A 27,335-nucleotide genomic window follows, 5' to 3' on the forward strand; every position below is an offset into this window, starting at 1 on the left:
TTTTCTTTGCTCAAAAAGTATTCTCGTAGCTTCGCAAAACTGAAGTTGAGTCACTGATGTCACATGGACTGTTTTACCGATGACCTTACTACGTTTCTGGACCTGGGGACATTACAGTTGTGTTGCTGTCTATGCAGGGTCTGAGAGCTCTCACATTTCATCAAAAATATCTTCATTTGTGTTCCGAAGATGAACGAAGGTCTTACGGGTTTGGAACGACATGAGGGTGAGTAATTAATGACAGAATTTTCATTTTGGGGTGAACTAACCCTTTAAGACGGCATTTCAAAATGTGATTTTTACAAATAGCCATGTGTGAAAACAGTCACATGCATCTGTCTGCAGGGGCTCCCATTATCATGAGAATAAGTACATAGTGGTGGTCACGGATGGTCATCCTGTGACCGGCTACAAGGAGCCATGTGGTGGGATCCAAGAGGCTGCCAATGAGGCACGACAACATGCTATCAAAGTGTTCGCTGTGGCCATCTCACCTGACCAGGAGGTACTGTACAGATGCTACTTCAAGTTTTTCAAGTGCATTGCTTCTCATTTTCTGACGTGTATAAGATTGAAGAATACAATGGGTTTTTAGTTAGATACTGTGTGACTTTTCTTGATTTGCAACACATAGCAATTAAACAATATAAAAACTCAGACATCCTTGTCCTATGTAAGTGGGCGACCATAATAAGCAGCAGTGTGGAGAAGACATGCCGATGGTCAAAAGTCTGGTCACACAAGAAAACACGAAATGTGATGTTCTTGATGAGAAATGTATTGCAATTGTATTTGGACAAACAATAATTTTATTTGAACTGTCTTCTTCTCAGGACACCAGACTCTCTGTCATTGCCACAGATGCGAACTACAGACAGAACTTCACCGCGGCAGACAACTCCCGCTCCACGCAAATGAGCACTATAAGCACCATCATCGACCTGATCGTGAGTGTTGTAACACAAACTCACCCCAACAATGATGTTTGTGTGGTTTTCCTGTGGATTTATGGGTCAGACTGACCCAAACACATACAGAATTGATTTGCCTGAAGAAAAAGAATTGGGAAGTTTGCTTGAAATTGCATGATTAAATGTTTATTTAAAAAAAGATTATATTGGCGTAAACATGAAGTGTGCTTTGACTATATACACTACTGTTCAAAGTTTGGGGTCAGTAATTATTATTACTATTTTTTTTTTCCTTGAAAGAAATTAATACTTTTATTCTGGATTTATTAAATTGATCAAAAGTGACAGTAAAGACATTTATAATTTTACAAAAGATTTCCGTTTCAAATTGATGCTGTTGTTTTGAATTCAAAGAATTAAAAAAAATGCTGGTTTCAAGTGGCACAAGTGTTTTCAATATTCATAATATTGAAATGTTTTTTGAGCAGCAAATTAGCATATTAGAATCATTTCTGAAGGATCATGTAACACTGAAGACTAAATTAATGGCTGTTGAAAATTCAGCTTTGGCATCAAAGGAATAAATTACATATTAAATTATAAAACAATTATTTTAAATTGTAATAATATTTCACATCATTACTGTTTTACTGTATTTTTGATCAAATAAATGCAGACTTGGTGAGCATAAGAGACTTCTTTCAAAAATATTAAAAACTGTACCAACCCCAGTTTTTTGAATGGTAGTGTATATTGATAAATTGATTCTAGTTTATAGGCTCAATGCAGCATTTATTTATTTATTCAGATTTCACTAAACACTTGAGCTCATGCCAATTGTGTATGTGTAGATTTTGTCTAATGTTGTCCTTCCCCCTTTTTTTGCTTTTCATTCTAGACAAACGAAACAAAGGATGTGGTATGTGGCTTTTCCATAGCTTTTGCACATTTTTATGCATCTTATTTTAATTTTGTACATTAGGATATTAATGTTGTCTTCTCAATCTTTCCTTCAGTGCTGCTCCTTTGACTGCAACGTAAGTTACGTTGCATTACTTAAGCCGTTCAAACAGATCTTGTATGGATGTTTTCGGTTTTTAACTGTTTCGTGCAATATTTTCAAAGGCTCCTGGAGGCCCTCTGGGACTCCCCGGTGATCCAGGACAAAGAGTGAGTATTAAAAAAAAAACATTTTTTTGTCTTTATGTTGCCTCTTCATCCATACGCTTAGAAACCACCTGTTGATTCCTATGAAATGTTACGTGTCAATGTTTAATTCACTCTCAGCATGCACAGAGGACTGTGGCCTAACCTTTCCTTTTCCTGCAGGGAGAGGATGGAAGACCAGGCATGCCAGGAGAGAAAGGAGATGTTGGTGCTCCGGTAAGCATCTGCTATCTGCTTTTAGATATACTCCTGTTCAGAAGTGATGTTTGCAGGATTACATCTGACATTTCTGACCTCCTCCATTCTGTTTCTGATCCAGAAAACACTCAAGATCAATTGTAATGCTGAACTTTGATGTTTAAGCAAGCATTAATATTATTAATGCTCATATTTAGATGTAGGGATTTGAAAAATTCCTAATCTTAACTATTAAACGTTGGCATATAACTTTTCGACTTAAAATTTTCAACTGGCAGACGATAAGATGCTAAATTTTAGTGCTGTCAAACGATTAATCACGATTAATCGCATCCTAAATAAAGTTTTTGTTTACATAATATATGTGTGTGTAGTGTATATATTTTTTTATGTATATATAAATACACACATATTATATACATAATAAATATACACCGAACACACACATACAGTATATTATGTAAACAACAACTTTTATTTTGGATGCGATTAATCGCCATTTTTACAGAATTAATAGAAGTGAGGTGTCAGAACTCACGTCTTAAAAGCCCATTCACACCATGGATAACTATAAATATAAAAGTTGTAAAAATCATTCTATGATTCTATAAGAATAGGAATGTTCACACCACAACTATAACAATATCAGCACAGAGAAACAATATCATTGGGATCACTTTCTCAATCATTTTTTCCAGCTGATGAATGATATAAACATTGACAGCCAATCAGAATCCACCTGACTTTCAAAACTGCAGTGTGCACTTGAGTAAATGAATGAATGAATGAGGCAGTTATATAGCGCTTTATTGTGTGTACACCCAAAGCACTTTACAATGATATTAGGGGGTCTCTCCTCAACCACCACCGCTTATTATAAACAGAACGATATCATGCGTTGGTGTGGACACTAAAATAGTTATCCTAATAGATATCTTTATAGTTATTATTGTTGGTGTGATTGGGCTTTTCGCCATATACTAAAAGTGCGGTCACATTAGCATTAGCAAAGAAGGCTCATTGTCCATTGTCAGTAGTGTAGAGATAGTACTGTATAAGCACAGTTTTCTGTTGGTCAACATCAACTTGAACCTGTTGCGAAATCTGTATAAGGAAATCTTTCACCCTCAAACAAAATTCCTGATTGTGTCGATTTGATAAATACCTTATTTAAATGAATGAATTTTGCTTGGAAAATGTAATGAAGAATGCACCTTAAGAATGAAGTCAAAATATACAGCTGTCAGGTGAAAAGTAAATTGCATGCGCCTATTATTGTGCTGATTAATACTTTTCACATGGCTATGAGATCATTGTGTCGAATAAATGTTCCATGTGTCCCTGGATTTCTTTGTTGATAATCCAATCAAAGCAAAACCCTCGACTGACCCCGAGGTCTGTCATCTTCTGCAGCTGTTACAGTTTCAACGATATGTCAAAAAAAAATTTTTCTCTGATTTTGCTGGTGGACTTCCTGTCTGCCACATGCGCAAAATTGTACAATGTTTGTAAGGATGTTTTCAGAGATTTGGCCATTATAAGTGTCATAAAAGAAGCAAAAACACCCACACACGGCAAAACATCCAGCTATGCTATTAAACCGCGTATGGTGACTGCGCCAGCTATTCTGTTATTTTACAGCAAATGCTGATTGTGTAGACATAACAATAATTACAGCATACGGTTGACTCCATAAAGCCCTGTAGTAATGTTTTTCTTGAAGATATTATCTTGATGACTTTAATTTTCCTTGTTTATCCTCACTTAAGGCATTCGGGGGGATCTTAAATGGGTTTAGAGGGCAGCCATATTAACAAATGTCTTTGCATTAGTGATTTATATCACGACCACATCCCGCACAACTCTTTTTGGCATCCTCTCTGATGTTTCTTTACTTCTCCTATTAGGGAAATGTTGGTGATCCCGGTCCTATCGGTTACCAAGGAATGAAGGTCTGTCTTCCGCTCTCTCTCACAAATGTTTACATTCTGTTTATATTACAGTTGATTTGTGCACTCTTGCTGAAACGATAATCTATACTCTTTTCCTTTCCTTCCAGGGAGACCAAGGAATAAGAGGTGATAAGGTAAAAGAAACAGCGCTTCCTTGCAGATACGACGGACATTTTTATCAAAAGCACATTCCAAGAGTCTGCAGTCGATTATTTTATCTCATAATTCATTTTGGAACTGCAAAACGTCACAAATACACTTTTGTTTTATCTGCAGGGAGAGAGAGGTCATAAAGGCTTCAAGGTGAGCTTGTTTATTAGCAGTCTCTTTAGTTGTTGAGTCTTACCCATTTTTCCCAGTTGTTTATCGTACTGAATTGAATCTCAATCCTGCTTTTAGGGAGACAAAGGTCAACATGGTCTTGATGGTGTTGATGGACGTAAGGTAAGTGCTTATGCCCTCTTCCTATATGACATAAAAACAGCCTTTTAAAGGGATAGTGCACCTAAAAATGAAGATTCTGTAATCATTTACCAAACCTGTATAATTTTTCTTCTTCCATGGAACAAAAAAGAGAAATGTTGCATAATATTCGCTGATATTTTCCATATATTTAGAGCGAATGGAGTCAGGGAACTCCAAAGTCTAAGAATGGCGAAAAAAAAAAACTTTATGAATAAAATGGCTAATATGACTAAATTTTAAAGAGACAAGAATTGAAATTTAGATCATTTAAATGTGAAAATCTTCCTATAGTTTTCAAATCTTATTTGTGTTCATGTACATTTATTCACCAGATGTGATGTTAGTAGATAATGATTTACATTTTGGTCTGTCCTTCATACAAAGCTTTGAAGATTTGGAATATAGTGCACAAATTGTATGGTACGTCTTTGATTTATAATTTTTTTTATCAGTGCCGCGTCCCCTTCACTTTCATTGAGCAGAAAAGAGCAGTGTGAATCTCCTTTTGTGTTCCACGAAAGCATAAAAGTTGAACAGGTTTCAAATTACATGAGGGTGAATAAATGAATTTAATACTGAAGAATAATACGCTGCTATTAGATTTGACGTCATTTCTCTCTCATCTTCCTGTTCTGCTTTCTCTGGCATCCTGTGTCAGATTTCAGGTTAACAGTATGTGAACAATAGATACCAAAAAACATTGCATGGTTTTCTCTCTTGTCTATCTGACACTTGTTCCATTTCTGCTTTGTGTTTTTTCTTAAAGGGGTCATATGATGCGATTTCAAGTTTTCCTTTCTCTTTGGAGTGTTACAAGCTGATTGTGCATAGATAAGATCCCTAAAGTTGCAAAGACTAAAGTCTCAAAACCAAAGAAATATTCTTTTTCAAAGTTAAGACTCTGCCATGCCCCCCTAAAACGGCTCGTTCTAACACACCCCACATATCTACACACCAAATACACAAAATAATGATCTTTAAAAAAGCATCATATGACCCCTTTAAGTGTGACTGTGCTTTTGGAAAACAGCCTAGTCTTGTGTCTCTGACCCTTGACTTGACTTTGTCTTCATCCTCGGGTCATTTTGCTCCTCAATTAGTTCTCAGCATGTACTGTAACTCTTTCCAAGGCATTTTCCACTCAACAAATCACTGTCCCTTGCCTTCACTCCCCCATCTGCACATGATGCATCTGAGCTCACAGTAAAACTTGATCATAGTGTGATTTACAACATGTATCTCTTGCTGTTGTTATTTTCAGTCTCCACTGCATGCAATCTTGTTTTGTAATGCTTTCTTTAGTACTTTATTTATTCACTCTTTCTTTGCATGATGTCACCCTCGAGCTAATTAAATGCAGTTCAGGGTGTTTGACTCCCACCATGAAGAAAAGTGTTTATGTTTTGTGTGTTTGTATTATATTTATTTCATAGGGTGAGGCGGGATTCAGTGGCCTTCCAGGCTGCAAAGGGTCACCGGGGCCAGATGTAAGTATAACTGTTAAAAAATATGTAATTTTTTAGGGGGGAAAAGTGTGCATCATCTGCACTTTTATATTATATTATATTATATTATATTATATTGTATTGTATTATATTATATTATATTATATTATATTATATTATAAATCACATTCTGAGTTTCTGAAAATTGTATTATTTTATTTGGAGTTAAAATATCAGATGTAAAAAAATCCAGAAAAACTAAACTGCATAGGTTACATTAGGTTTATAGTTTAAACTGTTAAAAAATGTTAATGGCAATTTTTCAAAGGTGTGAGAATGATATTTTTGTCAATCTAATCCTAGATTCTGCATATTCATATTCTTCATATTCAAAATTCAGAAAACAAGTCTTATATACAATAATATAATATAATATTTCTTGCATTTAAAATGATCTTGTTTACAGGGTATTTAGGTATTTCTACTAAAGTAAAAAAAAAAAAAAGACAAAAATGTAATAAAGAAAATATTTTTAGCAAAGCAACATTTACAATCTTTATTCTTTCCTATATTTCTAGTTTCTTGTACCATTAAATGTATTAGTATCACATGAGTGGATGGCAGTATGCATAATGAGATTACATGCAGATGAATTCATGCATAATAAATCACATTGTAAACTCCATATATGGTTATTTTGGCAAAGGAATTTCACTTGTGCCTGTATGTTTATAAATCTGCTAAGCGGGATTCATAAAGTGAACTTTGTGCAGGTTAGAGTGCAAAAATATCTAACCTAGTTGTTTGCAAAATCTTCCTTTTGTGCATAAACATACTTTTAGGATGGCAGGTTTTATACTTGAGTACTTACTTACTGTGAGTGTTTGTATATTCATGGACTCCCATGACTGTCTACCAGCTGAGTGCATGTTTACATCACATTACTTTGATCCAGGTGCATTTAAGCTTCTGTTGATCCAGATGCATTTGAGATTTATAAATTAAGTTATAGATCCACACGTTTAGATATCAGAATCTAATTGACTGAGTTGGATCTCATTCTCCTATAAAGCATCACCTCAGTAGGACTGTAGAGATTCCCGCCCCTTTGAGCAATGTTCATAGGCTGTGCAGTGTGTCAGTCAGTTTCACAAGCATCTGTTTCCACTCAGCCTGCATCTGGAGGCCAGGACGTGGGATGTTTGTCTCTTGAGCAGCCAAACATTTACCAAATTTGACATCCAAGCTGCTTTCAGAACTCTGCACAGAGTTTGTACTTTGTTTACATTCAGTTGTAAAGTATATGCTAAATGAAAAGTAGATTATTTGGTTGTATGTTCTTCTCCATTATTCATAAATAAACTTTTTTATTTGATTTGGTAGGGCTTGCAAGGAGAACCAGGTCCTAAAGGAGACCCCGGCCAATATGGACCCAAAGGAGAAAGAGTAAGGGATTTAAAATTTAGATTATGTTAGAAATCATGATCAGACAGCAACAAGAGCGCTCAGTCTCTTATGCTCGCCAAGGCTGCATTTATTTGATCAAGAGATCAATGTGTGATATTACTTTTTTATAAGTCATTTCTTGCAGTGAAACATCTTTAAACTTAGAAACATATCTTCTGGGTTTGATTGTTGCTTTCAGGGAGATCCTGGCAAAGATGGTGAACCAGGAAGACCTGGAAACTATGGGTCTTCAGGGCCGAAGGTACGGAGGAAGATTTTGATCTTGTATTAAACAGAGTTTTACATCATGACTTTACATATGCCTTTGACATAGGTTAGTTATGATTCACTAATGCTGTTGTTTGGCTTTATGTGCTTTTACAGTATTATAACTAGTTTTAATGGACATTGGCTCATCTGCAATCTCATTGTTTGTTGTTTCAGGGAGACAGGGGTCCTCGTGGAGCCAATGGCGATAAAGGCGAGCGAGGAGATGACGTAAGTGTTTTCACTCTTTTTTTCACATTTTCACAGACTTGGATTCTAAACTTTCGGTGTAGTAATGTGTGACAGACCTGCTTTTAGTGTTATCTAACAGTTTCTTCCATTTCCTGTTCTTTTTTAGGGACTACAAGGACCAGATGGCACAAATGGAGACAGAGTAATCAAGCATTTATATTTACTTCTGTCTTAGTGTGAATGGTTGTGTTTTAAGCTGTTTGCAAATGTGGGTCTTTTTACAAGTGAGGGTCAAAATATGCAGGTGATCTGATGTGTTTTTCTGTTTTTCTGTCAGGGCACATCTGGTGAGAAAGGTGAACAAGGTTCCCGTGGTAACAGAGGGCCCAGAGGCGACCCTGTAAGTATATGTCACATTTAGAAAATATCCCACAATACATCCCTTCCAAACACAATGGTAAAACCCTGCTAATAATTGAAAGTCAATTTGAAGTGACATTCGCAAGCCAATAATAATAACAGTAATTGTGTGGACATGAGCATCATATACAGTTCAACAGATGCATTTTAATACTTAAAAGCATACAAATGTTCAGAAATATCTTACACTCTGTGTAGTAAAAAAATGACATTATTTTAGGCTGTAGGGTTGAATGAATGTCTGAAACTCATTAGGCTGTAAATTCCTTCAAAATTAGAACATAAAAAGTCAAAATTATGACATGCTATGTTATAATTATGTTATTAAAAGTTGAAATTATGAGATACAAAGTAATAATTATGACATTAAACTTTTTATGTGATAAAATCGACTTTTTGTCATAGTTATGAGTTTTATGTCAAAATGTCTACTTTCTATGTAATTTTTTAGACTTTTAAATTTCTCCATAATTATGACATTAAAGGACAAAAATGATGAACTAACTATGGCATAATTTGAAATTATGACATAATAGATTTTAACAATGACATAAAGTGTAATTATGGAATAAAAAGTCAAAATTATGACATACTACAATAACTATGACAAAAGTCAAAATTATGAGATAAAAAGTCATAAATATGACATAATAGATTATAACTATGACATAAATTGTAATTATGACATAAAAAGTTGAAATTGACATAATAGATTATAACAATGACATAAGTTGTAAATTATGACATACTACATTATAACTATGACAAAAGTAAAAATTATGAGATAAAAAAGTCATAAATATGACATAATAGATTATAACTATGACATAAATTGTAATTATGAGATAAAAAGTTATAATTATGGAATAAAACGTAAAATTATGACACTACATTATAACTATGACAAAATTCAAAATTATGTTATAAAAAGTCATAATTATGACATACTAGGTTATAACTATGACATCAAAAAAGTTGAAATTCTGAGATAAATACAGTTATGACAAGAAATGTTTCGATGTAAATTTAACACGATTATAACTTTTAATTTTTATTAATAATGACAATATTTTTGTGTGGATTTCCAACTGAAAGAGGCAAGGTTGTAATATTTTTCAGACATTTTTCTGCATTTTTTCCCCCCATTGAAATAACACAAATGAATTGCTCACAAGAAAGTAATTTTCTGTTTGATTTCACATTGACTTAAAAGATTAAGTGGTTCTAATTACGGACATATAATATATGCACAGATGAACATAATGTCGGTTTCAAACAAATTCATTAGTTATTAATTGTTCATGTTCTGTTCGGTAAATTGTTTGACAACTTAAGCCTGTGGTGTTTATGCACCCAAGAAGAAAATAATGACATGTGACATGAATGTGTACTTCTAACTCTGACAGGGTGAACCTGGGCCCCGGGGTGAACAAGGACGTGAGGGGTCAGCAGGGCCAAACGGAGATCCGGTGAGTGAGTGACAAAAACCATCATGAGTGGTATACAACAGATTTTGAGTGTTTGACTTGCTTGAACTGAGACACTGAAAGAGTTCAATTCTTTATCACCTTTATACATTTATACACTTCCTTAAATGTTAATCCAGAATTATACGGTGCAGAATTGTGTAGTATGTAAGGCATACGAGCTTGAACAAGGATGAAAGCCTATGACCTCAGGACACAGGCATTTTGATTGGCCCTCTGAAATCTCTGAGATCATTGGACCTCTGGGCTGTGTTAGGAGGTAACTTGAGGAACAAAGAAATACGACCAGTGCTTCTGGCATTTGTGATGGTTTGGGCAGTGGGAGGAGAAAGAACGAAAGCTATAGAAGTTCCCAAGGTCAGATGGACTCCAGATGGACGATGTCAGACCGGCTGGGCGAGCAGCAGATACAGTTCAACACATGTATTTTAATACCTAAAATCATACAAATGTTCTTCCCTAACAGGAATATCTTATCCTACGTGTAGTAAAAGATGACGTCGTTTGAGTGTCCCAAACTAATTTAGGCTGTAAGTTCTTCCACCCAGCCCTAATCACATAAAAACATAGATCATTTCAAATAGAAAAGCACTGGTGATTGTTTTATGGGTCCTCTTATGAAAAGAAAAAAAGGAAGACATGTAAATATTCATAGTAAGTATAACCAGTAAAAGATAATGTACAGTCATTATTATAAATGACATCCTGACAAGGTGATCTGAACTACTTCCACCACACATACTGGTAAATCATATTTATGAGACAAAAAGTCAAAATAATGAGATTAAAAGTTGAAATTATGAGATAAAAGTCATAAAAAATGTACTTTTAATGTCATAATGTCATGTCAAAATTTTGACTGGTAAACTTTTCAACACATGATTAGGACTTTTTATGTCATAATTTAAACATTTCATGATATTTGCTACTTATCTCATAATTATGATTTACTCAAGCATATTGTTTTTCTTACATGGTGGAAATGGGCTCTCATAGACACTAACAGAAATCAGAGGGGTCTTGTGTTACTCTAAAAGAGTTTATTTTGCAATAATGACTGTCTGACTGTTAATTATCCAACTTACCATACAGCTTCACTGGTAAACTTTTCCACACATGATTAGGACTTTTTATGTCATAATTTAAACATTTCATGATATTTGCTATTTATCTCATAATTATGATTTACTCAAGCATATTGTTTTTCTTACATGGTGGAAATGGGCTCTCATAGACACTAACAGAAATCAGAGGGGTCTTGTGTTACTCTAAAAGAGTTTATTTTGCAATAATGACTGTCTGACTGTTAATTATCCAACTTACCATACAGCTTCTTAAAAAATAAATAATAAAATAAATAAATGTGAAATTAAATTCATTTGAGATTTTATTTTATTTTTATAACATTTTTATTTTGTGAAAATTCCCCTAAAAATCTTTACCTAAAATCTTGTGTACTTCTTAAAAAAAACACTTTTGGTGGTCTTAGCTTGGCCAGTCTGGGAAACCAGTTGAGATGAGCAAACCAGCTTTGAGTTTTTTGTTGTTTTTTTTTACACGGGGACCACGTGAGTAAATTGTGTTTATCTCAAGACAAAAATTCTTGTCTCAAACAAACATTTTGGCTAGTTTTGAGGCATTGAGTAACATTCATTAGAATGGACATTAAGAGTGATTACACATGCCAGACCCTGACTCAAGATTCCCTGCTGAAACCAGCTAATCTGCTGAGATTTGGACCTAGGAGTCTTGAGGCTTACAACATCACCACCAGCTGCACCACAGAACTCCATGCATGCTAGTTGTCAGCACTTGACTTCTCTCTACAGCTCTTGTAAACTGCCAGGCCAACTGCGAACAGACCAACACATTTCCGTTGCCTCTCAGGACTCCAAATTTCCTGTGCAGCTTACGTGAGAGTGTTCGGAGCATATGCGTGCCAGAATGGTTCCTCAGTTTCATGGTTTTCTCAAAAACAGCTGCTCTTTAGGCTCTCACATAATCTTCGTTAGTGACTAGCGAGGACTGCCGTTATCCCAGAAATGCTCAGTTTTGCGCTTGAAGTTACCAGCGAATCAGGAGTTTTACTGTTCGCTATGAGTAACGCTCGTTTTTATTGGTTTTGTCCTGGCAGAGATATTTTCCAGTGGAGTTGAGTGGGTGGGATGGGAAAGAACCGAGTGTTCAAATACATGGAAATCTGGAAGCGTTTCTGAACTCATGAGCCACTGCTTTCTCAAAGCCTGTTTTTTTACTGATTTAATTTGCCCGTGTGTCAGATTCCCCTCTAGGAAATGTAATGCTGCAGTAAATAAAAAATGTATATATAACAAAATATTTTTTTACTGAGTCATTTTCCAAAAGAATATTTTTAGTTGATGACTCAGATGTCTAAGGCCAGCAAAAAGCTAAATGTTTTAACGTATGATACGATAACTGTATGATTCCAATATATGGTCATGTTGTCATGAATGGCTCTCTGTCTTCAGTCTCCACGCCCTTGACTCTGGAGTGACTTTTATTCTCCAAACAAAACAGTTACTACAGATTTTTAATAAAATAATGTTGCATTAAAATAAAAAAACATTATACACTATATATACAGTGCTGTTCAAATGTTTGGGATCAGTAAGATTTGTAATGTTTTTTTAAAGACGTTTCTTATGCTCATCAAGACTGCATTTATTTGATAAAAAATACTGAAAAAAACTTGTAATTTTGTGAATTATTAATGCAATTTAAAATAACAATTTTCTGTTTTAATATACTTTAAAATGTAATTTATTCCTGTGAAACAAAACTGAATTTTCAGCATCATTACTGCAGTCTTCAGTGTCACATGATCCTTCAGAAATCATTCTATTATGCTGATTTATAATCAATGTTGGAAACAGTTGAGCTGCTTAATATTTTTTGGGACCTGTGATACTTTTTCAGAATACTTTGATTTAAAAAAAAGTTAAAAAGAACAGTGTTTATTCAAAATAGAAAATTTGTGTTACAATATACACTACTATTCAAAAGTTTGGGGTAATTTTTTTTTTTTAAAGAAATTAATACTTTTATTCAGCAAGGATGTGTTAATTTGATAAAAAAAAGTGATAGTAGAGACGTATATTAATAGAAAAGATTTTGAATAAATGCTGTTCTTTTAAAACTTTTTATTCATCAAAAAATCAAAGAAAAAAGTATCACAGGTTCCCCAAAAAAATTAAGCAGCACAACAATTTCAACACTGATAAAAAAAAACTGCATATTAGAATGATTTCTGAAGGATCATGTGACACTGAAGACTGGAGTAATGGCTGATGAACATTCAGTGCTGTGTCAGAAATAAATTATATTTTAAAGAATATAAAAATAGGAAACAAATATTAGCAATTGCCATAATAATTAACAATATTACTGTTTCTTCTGTATTTTTGGTAAAATAAATAAATACAGTCTTGATGAGCATAAGAGACTCAATTAAAAAACATTACAAATCTTTTGAACGGCAGTGTATAAATTATATTTTATCTTATATCCTGACCAAGCAGGGAGATCATCTTAAACCAGCTAAGAAAACTAATTTAGGTTGGTTTAAGAGCGTTTTTCAACCCAAACAGAGGGATATTAATATATTCAAATATCTTCAGGAATATAATTTTCTCCCATTTCCAACAGGGTGAGCCAGGAAGGGCTGGGGCCCCAGGTTACCGTGGTGATGAAGGTGCTACTGGGCCAGAGGTGGGTGATGTTAACTAGTCTTGATTACCTTTCAACCTGACCTCCTGCTGCATCTATGACTGACCTACATTTCCCATGTTGCATGTCTTTGCTTTAGGGAGCTAAAGGGCCCAGAGGAATCAAAGGGGGCCCAGGAGACAGAGGCCTGATGGGAGAGAGGGTGAGTTGAGCCTGTTGATCTTTAGAACTGGTTTTAACTAACCAAAGGCAGTTGTCCATTGTTTTTTTTGTTTTTTTTACCTTCTTAGGGTGAAGATGGGCCACCAGGAAATGGAACAGAGGGCTGCCATGGTTTCCAGGTAGAAGACCTCTCAGTTTATTAAACCTCTTGCCTATAAAGTCCATGTGAACAGGAAGTTGCTGCCAACTTTATTTTAGTATGGTGACGAATTTCCAACTGAAACTGAATACTGAGTAGAGGGCGGGGTTTTATTTTTGCGCTCCTCCTCTCATCTCTCACTCGCAGCAAACGAACTGTTGGAGGGGCGTGGTTAAGCATATTCTTCCAAAGCCATGGCCCAAGCCTCAAACTGACGTCATTAGAGAAAGCATGCCATTCCAGAGCTGAAGCAAACGATTAGATTTGATTAAAGATTACCAAGACTAATTAATTAATTTGATTAATTTTGCATGGATTCATTGTTCAATTTAAGGGTGTTTTCTCCCTTGGTTCGGTTCGTTTAGGCATATGTGAACATGGCAATCGCGCTCGGATCCGCACCAAAACAATCGCTCCGAGACCACCTGAACGAGGTGGTCTCGGCCCGATTGCAAACGAACTCTGGAGCGGTTCGCTATAAGTGTGAAAGCAATCCGACCCAATGGACCAACGAACCAGGCTGTATCACAATGTATGATGGGTTATTATGTAAAGTTGCGTGAAGCAGCAGGGATTGTTTTGCTAATGGATCCCAAAATTAACCGTGGGCTAACTTGGAGCAGGGAAGAAGTGAAATGTTTAATTGAAATTTGGTCAGACGAACACATTGCCGAACAGCTCTCCAAAACACACAAAAACACAGACATTTATCAAATGTTTAGCGAGCGCTTAAAACAAATGGGCTTTAATTGGTCGGTTGAACAGTACCGTGTGAAGGCAAAGAAACTCCGTCAACAATATATTATATATATCCTGATGGATGACAACTTTGAGCAGAATCCCGGAAAATAAACAGATGCACTCTGACCAATTAAAGGAGAGTTTACTTGCACGTGACTTGTATTAACAAAGTTTGGTCCGTTTGGAAATATTGCCTTGTGAATGCAAACCGAACCAAGATGAAATCGCAACATTGTAGCGATTTAACCCCCGGTTTTGGAACAAAGCTATCGATCTACAAGTGTGAAAACACCCTAAGGCTAGCAATGTGCGCTAACAAAATAAATATTGTAAATTTTGATTTCATGCAGACTTTAAACTCATATCCAGTGGAGTATCTGTATTGTTTATGTGCATGTTTTGTGTCGTTTTAGGGTTATCCTGGGCCCAGGGGAGATCAAGGAGCACCTGTAAGTATCCTGAACCCTACAGAAGATCTGTTTTTAACACAACCCAATAGTGTTCCAAAAGTAAAAATCCCATTCATTTCTTCCACTGAGAAACTGATTTTGATTGATCATGAATAACACATTTAATTTGTTATGTAATGATACATGCTCATTTCATTAAAAAAAAAAAAATATTCCCAGTAAAGAACCAAATTATTCTGCAGAGAGATCCATTAATCAGAATTGCCGTTGCAGAAAAACCTCCCACTTTCATAAATCATTGAGAATGATGTAATCCAATCTCCTTACGCTATCAAACAGTTATATATTTGCATGTTTGAATATTTTGCAGGAAACTTTAAATACATGATACTATAAACTTATAATCAGTGTCTTAATTAGTTAAGTATATATATATATATACACACACACACACACACACACACACACACACATTTGTCTTAGAGCTGATTTTTTTAAAGAATCCCTATGGAAAAAAATGCATTGGAAAAATCCTCCACAACTGAGCTTATAATTCACATCTATGGTTATCGTGAAATTCAAAATTATTTACAGATTAAAAGAAATCCTCCATATGGAAGATGATGTTAATATTGAGAATGATTTGTATGATTTATTAGTGGTTTGTATTAGCATGCCTAACTGTTGATTCACAATGTCTTGATTCATCAGGGGTTAGTGCATGTGTGTCTCACAGCAGGGACTGTGTATCGCAATAGAAACACAATAGCTCATCCCTAGCAGATGTAAATCGTCTAGACTGAGGCCGAGTCCAGACGTTAAGAGGAGACAGTTGATGAGCTGACACAGCATCTAATCTCCCTTCTTCTCTCTTGCACTTTCTTGAACTTCTCACTTTCAAGGGTGGAAAAGGAACCCCTGGACCCAAGGGAGATGATGGAGAGCCAGGTGACCCTGGATCAGATGTGAGTCCATTTAGATGCATTTGTGTTTATCACTATGTATCACTGTCTTTTCTTTCTTTTCTCTTCTTTAGCCTCTTTATAATTTTTTCCCTATCTCAGAGAAGTATAAGTTTTTCATAGCGTACATATCACTTTTCTCCTGTTTTCCTTCCATTTGGACCTGTTTTTCATGAAATTCTTCACTTCTGAAGGAATGTTCTGGGTTCCACACAAGTTAAACGCTGTCCAAAGCACTATCATCAATGGTTTAAATCAGAAATATGCAACTCTTTTGTTAAAACAGTTTTTCTGCAATAAAAAAGAATAACGTGAGCAATATTGGGCAGGTCATGTGATTTCAGCATGGCTGCCCCATCATCTTAAATACAATTGCTTTTTTAGGCTACTCTTCATCTTATGTGATTGTACATCATTTTCAACACATTTTTAAAACGGAACTATTTATTTCTGCATTTTAAAAAAGGAAAAAATGACTTATATTAACGCGGAATGCTCCTTTAATATGTGTTTGTTAAAGTGAAAGTTCACCAAAAATGAAAATCCTGTCATCATTTACTTACTTTCTTGTCGTTCCAAACCCATAAGTCTTTGGTTAATCTTCAAAACACTAATTAATATATTTTTAATGAAACCTTTAAGCGTTAACTTCCATGTGGAGGGACAGAAATTTCATTAAAAGATTCCTAATTCATGTTTCAAAGATAAGCCAAAGAATTATAGGTTTGGAATGATGTGATGGCATACTTTTCATAGTAAACTATGAAGCACATATATCATGAAAGAGTCCTGGAGCCTCTCTCAGCGTTTTGGTCGCTGTCTCCAGTGTTGAGTTCAGGCAGCTGTGTATTTCTTGTTGTCATGTATACAAGGAAGCAACATTTAAGGTCTTGATCTTTTTTAAGAAGACTGTATTTTTATTTATACTAGTTTTAAACAGTTAGAACGGAAGTCTTAAGGTAAACAACTTTGTCATTGTTGAATGCATGCATTAATAAACAAATCTTTCTTGAGGTGTGTAATAATTCAAATCAGTTTGGATAAACAAGATCGCTTGAGAGCAGAAATTCATTGGAAGTTCATGTTTAACACTTTTCTAAAGCCAGACACCTCAGCTGGGTTACATTTTTTAACGGCCCCCACACACATTCAGTCCAACAGAGAGATCTACAGCACTCTCACAAAACAACATGTGCTGCAGAAGTGACAGGTTTGGACACAGTGCTGCTTTTTGTGCCTGATGATTGATTTTAGACGGTGGAAATTGTGGCAAAGAGGTTTGGATTTGGTCAATTAAGATTCCTGCTGTCCAGTGAGATTTTCGATATGTTGTTTTAGAACAGCTAATAGGACAGTTGTTGCATTATTGGCAAACATCTTGCACCTTTTTTGGCCAATGAAGATGCTTGATTTAGCCACTGCAAAAACAGCCTTTTGAGAAGATGCAACAAACATTTAGTACATATTTAGGTGTTTCTAGCGTGTACTTATTTGAACAAATGCCTGAAACTTGGTATTACGAGCACTTCCTGTGACTGTTTGCCTCTTTAAGAAGAATCGCTTTATATATTCCCCAATTGTAAGTCGCTTTGGATAAAAGCGTTCTTCAAAATGACTAAATGTAAATGTATTAGTGGGCTTGCTACATAGTTTTTGATTCAGCTCCTAAGTTTAACATTTTGGCACTCCATATGTGCTACATACTGTACATGAATGCCATAAATCATACAGCTTGTGAAAGAAATGTGTGCTATTATACTTTTATAAGTAGACGTAATTTTTTTTCTTGACAGATAATAAAACATATGAGGAAAAAGGCCATAGACTTGCACCTGAATTGTGCTTGAGCCTTACAGCTGTGTTTTTTTGTTTGTTTTTGTTTTCTGATCCCACACATTTACAAACATCTGAAAGATGCAATTATTCTCTGCCCTGTCTATATTTACAAGTGGAAATAATCAGATTTCAGTCCAAAATAAACTTCTCCATCCATCCGGGTGGTCAGAAAACCACCAGTAGCCTGTAAGCAAAGAATTCAGACTTATTCCCATCAGGAGATGGAAGTCAGCGGGGACTTGACAGGGAACCGACAGCAGATATGATGGCTAATATTGTTGTTTATGTTGTCTAGCTGTGCGCTTCTGCAGTGCAAATGTTTGAGGAAACATGTTCAGTTCTTTGATCATTCTAGCCATTTTGCACATCTGCAGGATTAAGATAGCAGCATTTTCCTCTTAGGACAACATTTTAGCGCTCAGTTTTTGTTTGATCTAATCAGCGGGTAGATCCATAGCCGTTTGTTTTGTAATCCCAAACTTGGATCCTTGTGGAATAAATTGTACAACAGGACAAAAGCATGGACCGCAGACTTTTTAATGTCACACAATACTGTAGACTGTATTTCATTATGTCACTTCCACATCTGGAACATAAGTATTGTAGCACTGGGCAGTAGGACCCCATACTGTATATTGAATTTCTAACTAAAAAAAGAATGATATCATGATATATACTGTGCTATAAAATGACCTTGAGTGGCGAGATGAATGTCAGCTGTAAACATATCACACATGCTTATATCAAAGCTCTGAGCTCATGTTTAATTTTTACATCAAAACAATCGGAGTCGCTCATTGTGGTTGAACAAGCCGACGCTAAATGGCAACAACTACACATGCTCGTCATCTGGAGTCGATTTTTGGTGATCTAACACCCAGACTGCTTCACTATTCATCACTGTGTTTGTCTTAGTCCATGCAAAACCAAAAACTTCAAGGAAGTGGTGGAGACGTGCATATGTGGAAAGTTTGTTTTGCAGCTGTTGGTTTTTAATGGTCCTTTCTTTAGAAATTATGTTCTAATTTTTAAATTACTGTTCTATCACACCAAAAGAGGAACAGAGAGAGAGTTTTTTTGTTTGTTTGTTGAGTATAACACACACCTGAATGTTTGGGCTCCAGAAAGGCCTTTATTAATCATACGGGATGTTTACATACACACATTTTGCAGCAGATGTATGTAAACTGTTTACACATAGTGAACTTTCTGTTAAAGACATACAGTATACCCTTTCTGCAGACTTACGATATTGGCTGTGTTTGCTAAGGCAAGCATCACTGTTAGTATTTCTTATATTTAGTGATTTGAATGAAGTAAACACATGCTGTTAGACTTGTTTGGACTAAGCATTTGGCTCATCCAAAGGAAACAATAAGTTCTTTTGAACTTTTTATTCATCAAACAAATCTTGAAAACATGTATCATTGTTTCCACAAAAATTATAAGTAGCAACTGTTTTCAATAATAATAATAATAATAGTAATGATAAATGTTTCTTGAGCACCAAATCGGCATATTAGAATGATTTCTGAAAGACCATGTGATACTGAAGACTGGAGCAATGGCTGCTGAAAATTCAGATTTGCCATCACAGCAAAAATATATATATGTTATAAAATGTATTAATTTTATTGAATTTATTAATTTTATTGAATTTATTAATTAAATTAACAGTTATTTTAAATTGTAATAATTTTTCATAATATTACTGTTTTTTTGTTTTTTGTTATTAGTGGTCAACTGATATTGGATTTTACCGATACCGATAGCTAGGTTGGACCACACTGGCCGATAACCGATTAATTAAAAATTGTTTTTAAAATAGGTACTGAATGAAAGCTTTATTAAAAAAAAAAAACAGTACTGAACCACACATTTAAAATGGAATAAAATGTTAGTATTAAATATTAATTATACATTGATCAATTTTAGTTCATAGTTCATTAACTAACAGATGCGTTCAATTCAAGCAGCGGTTCAAAACTGTTTATTTAATCCCCAAACAGGCAAAAGTTCACTTCAAGAATGAACAATGTGGCATTGATGATTTTGAAGTTTGGTGTTTGACAAAGCAAAGCAAAACAGAAAGAGAAAGTGTGATCTATATTATAGCACAATACACAATCTCCAAGCCTAGGGTGAAGTCATTATGCACATTAACAGTGATGTGAGACAAATGTAATGTAATTTAATGGAAAGCTATGTGAGTGGCACTCTGTGGCCAAACTAATGGAAATAGATGTTAACAATTGTGGCATTAAACATTTGGGGCAGATTTGCATGTGTTTTGTTCACATCGTTTTAACTGCTCAATGTTCTACTAATGTTAGCGTCCTCTCAGCCTTAACGGCAAACATACTGTTGTTTTTCTCTACTAATGCAGCATCTAGTCAACAATTTAATTACTTTATAATGATATGAAAACATGTACTGTAGTGTACGGTATACGTACGGTTTCGTTGTTGATCTTCCGCATCTGAATTGTCCCGCTCTGTGCAGTGCGCAGACTCACGTGTCAAAACAAACAGCAGAGGCGTCAGTGATTCTCCTCTAGAAGCTGCTCTTGTACTGTATAATGACAGCGGACCCCCCTCAGCTGCTCCAGCAACTGACGCAACCCGGAAAAACTACCAATATGGATTTTTGGCAAACACCGATAGTTTCAGCAATCGATTATTGGTCCTGATTAATCGGCAAAACCAATCAATCGGTTGACCTTTATATGCGTTTTTGATCAAATAAATGCAGCCTTAGTAAGTATAAGCATTTTTTTAAGCAAGCAACATATACAGTATATGTTGTTTTCTTGTTTAATTATTATAATTATATGTTATTTAATTATTATAAAGTGTTTTATTTTTGGACATTTACACCATTGTCTTCTATAGTGACCCATGTGGCAAGGCTGGAAATGCAACATTGCACTGTGTTATGAATAGTGTTCAGACACATTTCAGAAAGACAACTCATTTGTTTAGCCAGAAGAGATCACTTAGAGCATGTCTGGTGCCTAAAACATGAAAACGGAATGGCTTCAGACAGATGCACTTAAAGTTCAAAGACATACACTTTACAATAATTAGAAACGTACGCTTGTGTTTATCACCTCTCTGTAACACTCTTCAACTGCTCACTAGATCCTGTGCTAGTGCTTGTTTTGGAGGGTTTAATTTTACTGGCTAAAGACCCCCTGTAAAAGTTTTGAGTAGTTTACCATACTTAAGTTCGTCTAGACAATGGAAACATGCGTTTGGTTGCGCAAAGATCAAAAAGAAGCAAACTGACTGTAATTCCAAAAGTAATCATTAGCAGAATTGCAGAGGCCATAAATTAAAATGTTTACTATGTGTTTTACAACTGAATCTTAAAGCTTGGCCAGAGGCTCTTCATAATAAACATCAGATTTGGAGGGAATAATATCCACAATAACACAGAGGGAAGAACAACTTAACATGCTGAAACAAAGACTGATTTAAAGTAAAGTTAAACTGAAACCACGCCTTCTTTCTTTGCGTGCACATTTGGGCCGCATTATGCAAATATTTCCACATAGTGAGGTAGATATGTGGGGGTGTGTTAGAACGAGCCGTTTTAGGGGGGCGTGGCAGGGTAACTTTGATAAAGAATATCTCTTTGGTTTTGAGACTTTAGTCTTTGCAACTTCAGGGATCTTATCTATGCACAATCAGCTTGTAACACTCCAAAGAGAAAGGAAAAATTGAAATCGCATCATATGACCCCTTTTAAAAAAAGTCAAATACATAATAAAAGTCAAATACAAGATGTTAACTCTTGTATTTGAAAAGTCTTATTGCATTTGTAAATTACTTCTTTATTATTTATATTCTGACACTATGGGCCCTATCTTAACGATCTAAGCACATGGTCTAAAGCGCATGGCGCAGGTGCACTTAGGGCATGTCCGAATCCACTTTTACAAGTTGGTAACGATGAAAAAAAATGGTACAGGCACATGGTCCAAAAGGGTTAGACCTATTCTCTTAAAGAGTCATGGGTGTGTTTTGGGTGTAACATGCAATAAACCAATCAGAGTCTCATCTCCCATTCCCTTTAAATGCCAGTTGCACTTGCACCATGGCGGATTTATATAGCACATTTTATACACAATGGTAATTCAAAGTGCTTTACATAAAAGGAAGTAAAATAATCTTAAAAAATAATCACAACAATAAAACAAGGAATTTAAAAACTTTTAAAATGATTTAAAATTTGATTTAAAATGAATTTAAAACAGTTAAAGATAGAAAATGATTATACATGAAATACTGTGCAATCAGTTCGGACGTAGCACAGTGCTCATTCAATAAATGCACAGCTAAACAGATTAGTTCCGAGTCTGGATTTAAGTGTGGCTAATGTTTTAGCACATCTGATCTGTTCTGGAAGCTTTTTGGCATGTTTGTGTGCTGCTGCACGTCCCTGTGCGTGCAATAAGCAGAGTGTACGTGCGCTGTGCACCCACCTATAGGCGCATATCACTAACGTGCCCTTTAAATAATAAAAAAAAAAAAATACTGCACCATTGACTTTAGACCAGGTTTTGGTTGGTCAACTGCCTCAAAATAGCAACGCGCCAACAATGCGCCTGAACACACCTTGTTTTCAGACCAGTATGCCCATGGGTGAACAGATGGGCGCAAGTGCATTTGCTATTTAAACAACATGGCGCTGGACATGAAAATGATAACTGCGTCGAGCTGAAACTAGCAAAAAAACACTTGCGTCACACCTGGTGTCGCATTGTGCCGGGTGTATGATAGGGCCTCATAATTCAGACTTTTTCTCACAACTGCACAAATCAGAATTGCACGATTTTACCAACTGTGAGATATAAACTCAGAACTGTGAAATATAAACTCAAAAATCTGAGAAAAAAATCTAAGAAGAAAAGTCTTATAACTGTTTATAACTGACTTATTCATTAATTATATTCTGACCTTTTATCTCACAATTCAGACTTTTTTTCTCTCAATTGTGAGTTTACATCTCACAACTTTTTTTCTGATCTAATTTTTTATATGTTTATTTTCTTTGCCTCTCCTAAGATTCCGCTAGTACAGCTGTTAGGTGATTTGGTCACTTTACAGTATGTGCATTTGTTTGAAGCGTGCATAAATATTGCATTGGCATTCTGGATTCTGTTAATTATACATATTAACAGTAATATACATTTATTTTTCTTGGTGAATGTGTTATTACTTTTTAAAAATGATGTTTTTATTATGTTTGTGCAAATGCTAAGTGTTTGATTTAATGGTGTATACATTGCTTTTTATACATTGATATTCAGGGCCTCACATCTGCTCCATATGAGCCATGAAGGTGCTTTGCTCTTCCTTATGTTTGACTCTGTCTTTCTGCTGACCAAGAGTGTTTAGAAATGTTTTTCTGTCCTTGTAAACAATTGATTGGGCTCCTCCGGCCTCTCCCAAACCCGAGGGGCCCACACTTGGTCTCATATCTGTCAAGGTAATCGCAATGAACCAAAACAATATTGGCATGACGGCATCATTTAACCTCGTCCCTACTGTGAGCTTGCAAGGAGAACGTCTGCGACAGTTGTGGAGTTTGAAGTGAGGAATTTGATGGTAATTGAAGCAGCATGGGAGAGACAGCTTAACAGGGGACAGGTGGTTAGTATTATCTCACCGCCTAACCGTAATCTGGCACAAGTCACATATGAAGGGATGAATGTATCTGCTGGGCTGGAGGCAAAACTGTGCAGAGGCAGCTGAATTATTGCCGACCATTTAAATTGTTTATATGAAGCAAGATTGTTGTCTGGGAGAGTTTTAAACAGCTGATTGCGATGCTTATAGTAGTGATATAACAGTGATGTCCAAAAGTCTGAAAATCTGGAATTAAGAGTCTAAATTAAACCTAGAAATTAACAGATGTTTTGGGTTTTGAAAATTTTGTTTAAATATTGATATAAAATGACTATTTGAAGTAATATTTTAGCTGTTTTGCTGATAATTTCATTTGTAATGTAAAAAATATTATATTACAAAAAAGCACAGTTAAATGCATTTTCACTAGTGGATCACTGTATAAAATCGCAAGTAGAACATATAGAAAATGCGAATTAAATTAAAAGTATACACTCGTTTTACTTACTATTTACAAAATCTCTTAAGTCTTTCTAAATTCACAAACATATAAAACAGATGTATGTTTTGATACATATATGTATGTAAATTACATATATTAACCATATTAAAATGGTACAGCTACTAATAACTCTGCCAGCATTGTATTTTCCAGGCTGAATGTTCATATTTTGTGTTCCACAGAATAACAGACCAGGACTACCTGGGCCTAAAGGAGCCAAAGGTCACAGAGGATCTGAAGGAAGTTCTGTAAGTGCACCGCTTCCTGTATTTAGCATGTGTTTACTGTATATTCCCTTACTGGAGTATGATAAAAATTGACATATTATATCATGATTCATGTTCTCAAATGAAGGTTCATATGAGTACGATGTTCTGCACCAATTATGGTGCTTATGTCAGTATCCTGGCATACTGTAATCACTGTATTTGTATTCTGGATCAGAGTAACAAACATATTGATCTGCTGTCAGAATTGAGTCTTGGAACTTTTGAGATCTAAAATGTTTGCACAAAATGTCAAGACGTCCAAAGGCGCATGGATGTTCAGTTCGACCTTTTGTTGAGAAATCCAATGGAATGTGATCAACAAATCTAACCTCAAAATTTTGGCCAAATAAAAGTTAGAAAAACAAGTTTTATTGTTAGCTTGATATAGTATCTGAAACACCACTGGCCACATTTGACATGTTCACTTAACCTAAAACGTGTCAAAAACCTGGACCTGAACCTGGTTAAATATCTAAAAAATATATCTCCAACTCAGATACATATAGAAGATGATTGGCATTATTATATTTTCAGAAGTAAACAACCAGGCTCTTATACTGTACTGTCCAGAGGAGCCAAGAGAAGTTTTTAAGTGTACATATCTTCAGTTATGTGAAAGGGCGCTGAGCAGCAGTGAGTTATGGGAGTGTGGGAAGGGAAATTTCTCTCAGCCTGCAATTTTGTGATGTTCCTCTTTGCCACTGGATGACATCCAGAGAGGAGGAGACTTAACGGTCTCAAAAATATTCTTATTTGGAATGAGATTCAGAGCTTCTTTGCTCTGGCAGAACTACATCTGTGTAGCATGTAACAAAGCAGACAGTGACCTTTGCACAGACCTTCTTATGTTGTTCGATATTACAGAAGCAGTCATATTTGCAATTGGTGTGTGAATTCAGTTTGCACATTGTACATTTCATTTGTCTTGTATTCATGGACAGGGACCACCAGGACCACCTGGGCCGCAAGGAGCTGATGTGAGTGAGTTTAATTTAAATAAACTGAGTTTTACTGAATGCACAAATCAAAGAAAGGCAAACATTATTGGATATAGTCTAATGCAAATGTTCCAGCACAGTTTCCTGTATGAAGGGACAAAGAGCAACGCAAATAATGACAGTGCTCTTGATAAATGATCCTGAACATTCCACAATTCACTTTCCGCTATTTTTGTGAATTCCACATTGTTGACAGTCAGTAGCGATGGAAATCTCTAGCCAAGGCCCAAGCACATACTAGACTGCTTCTTTTGTGGAATAAAAGCATCTTTTAATAGCACACAACAGCTGCCTTGTTCCAACTGCATAAAGAAATGAATGCATGACACTATAGATGTGCAGTTTTCAAGAGTGGCATTTATAGAGGTCGTTTTGTACTTTTTGTTATTTTTTTTTTTGAGGGCCACTTATAAAGCATAATGCAAAGTAAAAAAAATAAAATAAAATATTTAGTGACCGCTAGACCATTTTGACCATTGTAGTTATTTTGCTGCTGTGCCTTTAAGACATCTGTTTAAACAGCCTTTCGCATGTGAAATAAGATACAAGTTCAATTTCGTTTTTTAATGCTCCATCATGACAGGTTTACTAAGCAAGCAGTTCTAAATGTGCTGGATAAACTTTTAAAATTGGACTAATGATTAACGTCCTTCAGAAGGATCTGCAGAGCTGTAGGTGTTACACCAACAGAAACGGTTTAAAGTGTCCCACATTTTACTTTTATTGTTAGTTATTCTGGTGTTTAGGAATAGTATAATCTCTCTTTTAATACTGAGACAAGTTTCTTAATACCAGATATGCGCTGATATGTAAATATGGTAGTTATGTGTACAAAGTACTGTATATGTCTGATGTACAAAAAAAATTGTTTGGTATAGAATGAGTCATTTATTTAGTTGTTAGTTTCAATAAATTGTCTCTTTTACTTGAAAGAAAGATTTGTACTTTTTTTTTAGTACAGTAATCTTTATCAAAAAATCAGGGGAAATTAAATTCCCCTGAATAAATGACCCCTTTATCAGGACTGATGTTGTATATTTATATAGTATGTGCTTGCGCCCTTTAGCACAAGAGGAAATGCACTTTTAAAAAAAAGTGTATTGCAGTATGTGAGTCTTTGGGGAGCGTTGTGCAGCAGAATTTCCTGTAATTAAAACAACATGGACTTGTGGCTCCATTTTGTGATACAAAATGGCGACAGAGAAAATCAGTTGCAGAAAGCAGCTGTCTGTATTACTGTCTCTCTCTATTTGTAGGAATGTGAGATTCTGGATATCATCATGAAGATGTGCTGTGAGTAGACCTGTTTTTGTATTTAACCATGACTCACTTCTCAGTTTCACTGCCTCTATAAATGGCGTACTGCCTGTCACCCACACTGATTTAACAACATAACGTCAACTCATGCCATGAAGTGATGATGCACAATATTGATGTTCACAATACTCTGCAGACCAGTAGAAAACATGCAAAAAGTTGGGTAAGGCATGAGAGAAATTAGAAAATACTTTAAGACCACCATTCATATATAAATGTGCTTTTTCATCCATTGAAAAAGAAATCATCCATTCATATGTATAATATGTCTAGTTGAGTTAATTAATCAAATTATGTATTTTTTGCTTTTGAAAGGATATTCATTATTTTGTTTTATAACTCTCGTTGGAGCTGTAGCCTTTTACCCAGAATGGATTCATTTAAATGATCATATTGTGCACGTTTATCATAAATATTAGTTTTGGAAGCTTAACTTAAATATTTAATATCACCATCCGGGCATGTGAAAGCAGGACATAATCCAAGAGAGAGAGAAAACACTGATGCTTTGAACAGAAGTGTGTAAAAGTTCAGTGTAAGGTTACACATTAGTTTGAAGGAAGGGGATTTGACAGTATTAACCAATCCAACGTGATCTCATGATAATTTGTATGTATTTTACGTAAAATGTGGTTCTATAAAACGTACATTTACTTACGTTTTTACAGG

At 35.3% G+C, this 27,335-nt stretch overlaps 1 protein-coding gene across 1 annotated transcript in view; it reads left to right on the top strand.

Moving 5' to 3' along the window:
* The window catches only part of LOC107715812 (collagen alpha-1(VI) chain-like), a 42,410-nt gene that overhangs the window by 7,457 nt on the left and 7,618 nt on the right, over positions 1-27,335 (top strand). Inside the window, exons 5-29 of the mRNA XM_016522020.1 lie at positions 346-505; positions 834-947; positions 1,810-1,830; positions 1,928-1,948; positions 2,037-2,081; positions 2,241-2,294; positions 4,184-4,228; positions 4,336-4,362; positions 4,505-4,531; positions 4,628-4,672; positions 6,127-6,180; positions 7,522-7,584; positions 7,784-7,846; positions 8,029-8,082; positions 8,210-8,245; positions 8,381-8,443; positions 9,870-9,932; positions 13,617-13,679; positions 13,777-13,839; positions 13,928-13,978; positions 15,153-15,188; positions 16,052-16,114; positions 24,265-24,330; positions 25,293-25,328; positions 26,606-26,642. Of these exons, the coding sequence (XP_016377506.1) occupies positions 346-505; positions 834-947; positions 1,810-1,830; positions 1,928-1,948; positions 2,037-2,081; positions 2,241-2,294; positions 4,184-4,228; positions 4,336-4,362; positions 4,505-4,531; positions 4,628-4,672; positions 6,127-6,180; positions 7,522-7,584; positions 7,784-7,846; positions 8,029-8,082; positions 8,210-8,245; positions 8,381-8,443; positions 9,870-9,932; positions 13,617-13,679; positions 13,777-13,839; positions 13,928-13,978; positions 15,153-15,188; positions 16,052-16,114; positions 24,265-24,330; positions 25,293-25,328; positions 26,606-26,642 (1,370 nt within the window). The remainder of the gene's footprint in view (positions 1-345; positions 506-833; positions 948-1,809; positions 1,831-1,927; positions 1,949-2,036; positions 2,082-2,240; positions 2,295-4,183; positions 4,229-4,335; positions 4,363-4,504; positions 4,532-4,627; positions 4,673-6,126; positions 6,181-7,521; positions 7,585-7,783; positions 7,847-8,028; positions 8,083-8,209; positions 8,246-8,380; positions 8,444-9,869; positions 9,933-13,616; positions 13,680-13,776; positions 13,840-13,927; positions 13,979-15,152; positions 15,189-16,051; positions 16,115-24,264; positions 24,331-25,292; positions 25,329-26,605; positions 26,643-27,335) is intronic.

This window comes from Sinocyclocheilus rhinocerous, unplaced genomic scaffold (assembly GCF_001515625.1).
Source record: "Sinocyclocheilus rhinocerous isolate Xijiao unplaced genomic scaffold, SAMN03320098_v1.1 scaffold899, whole genome shotgun sequence".
In the NCBI taxonomy this organism is placed as follows: domain Eukaryota; kingdom Metazoa; phylum Chordata; class Actinopteri; order Cypriniformes; family Cyprinidae; genus Sinocyclocheilus; species Sinocyclocheilus rhinocerous.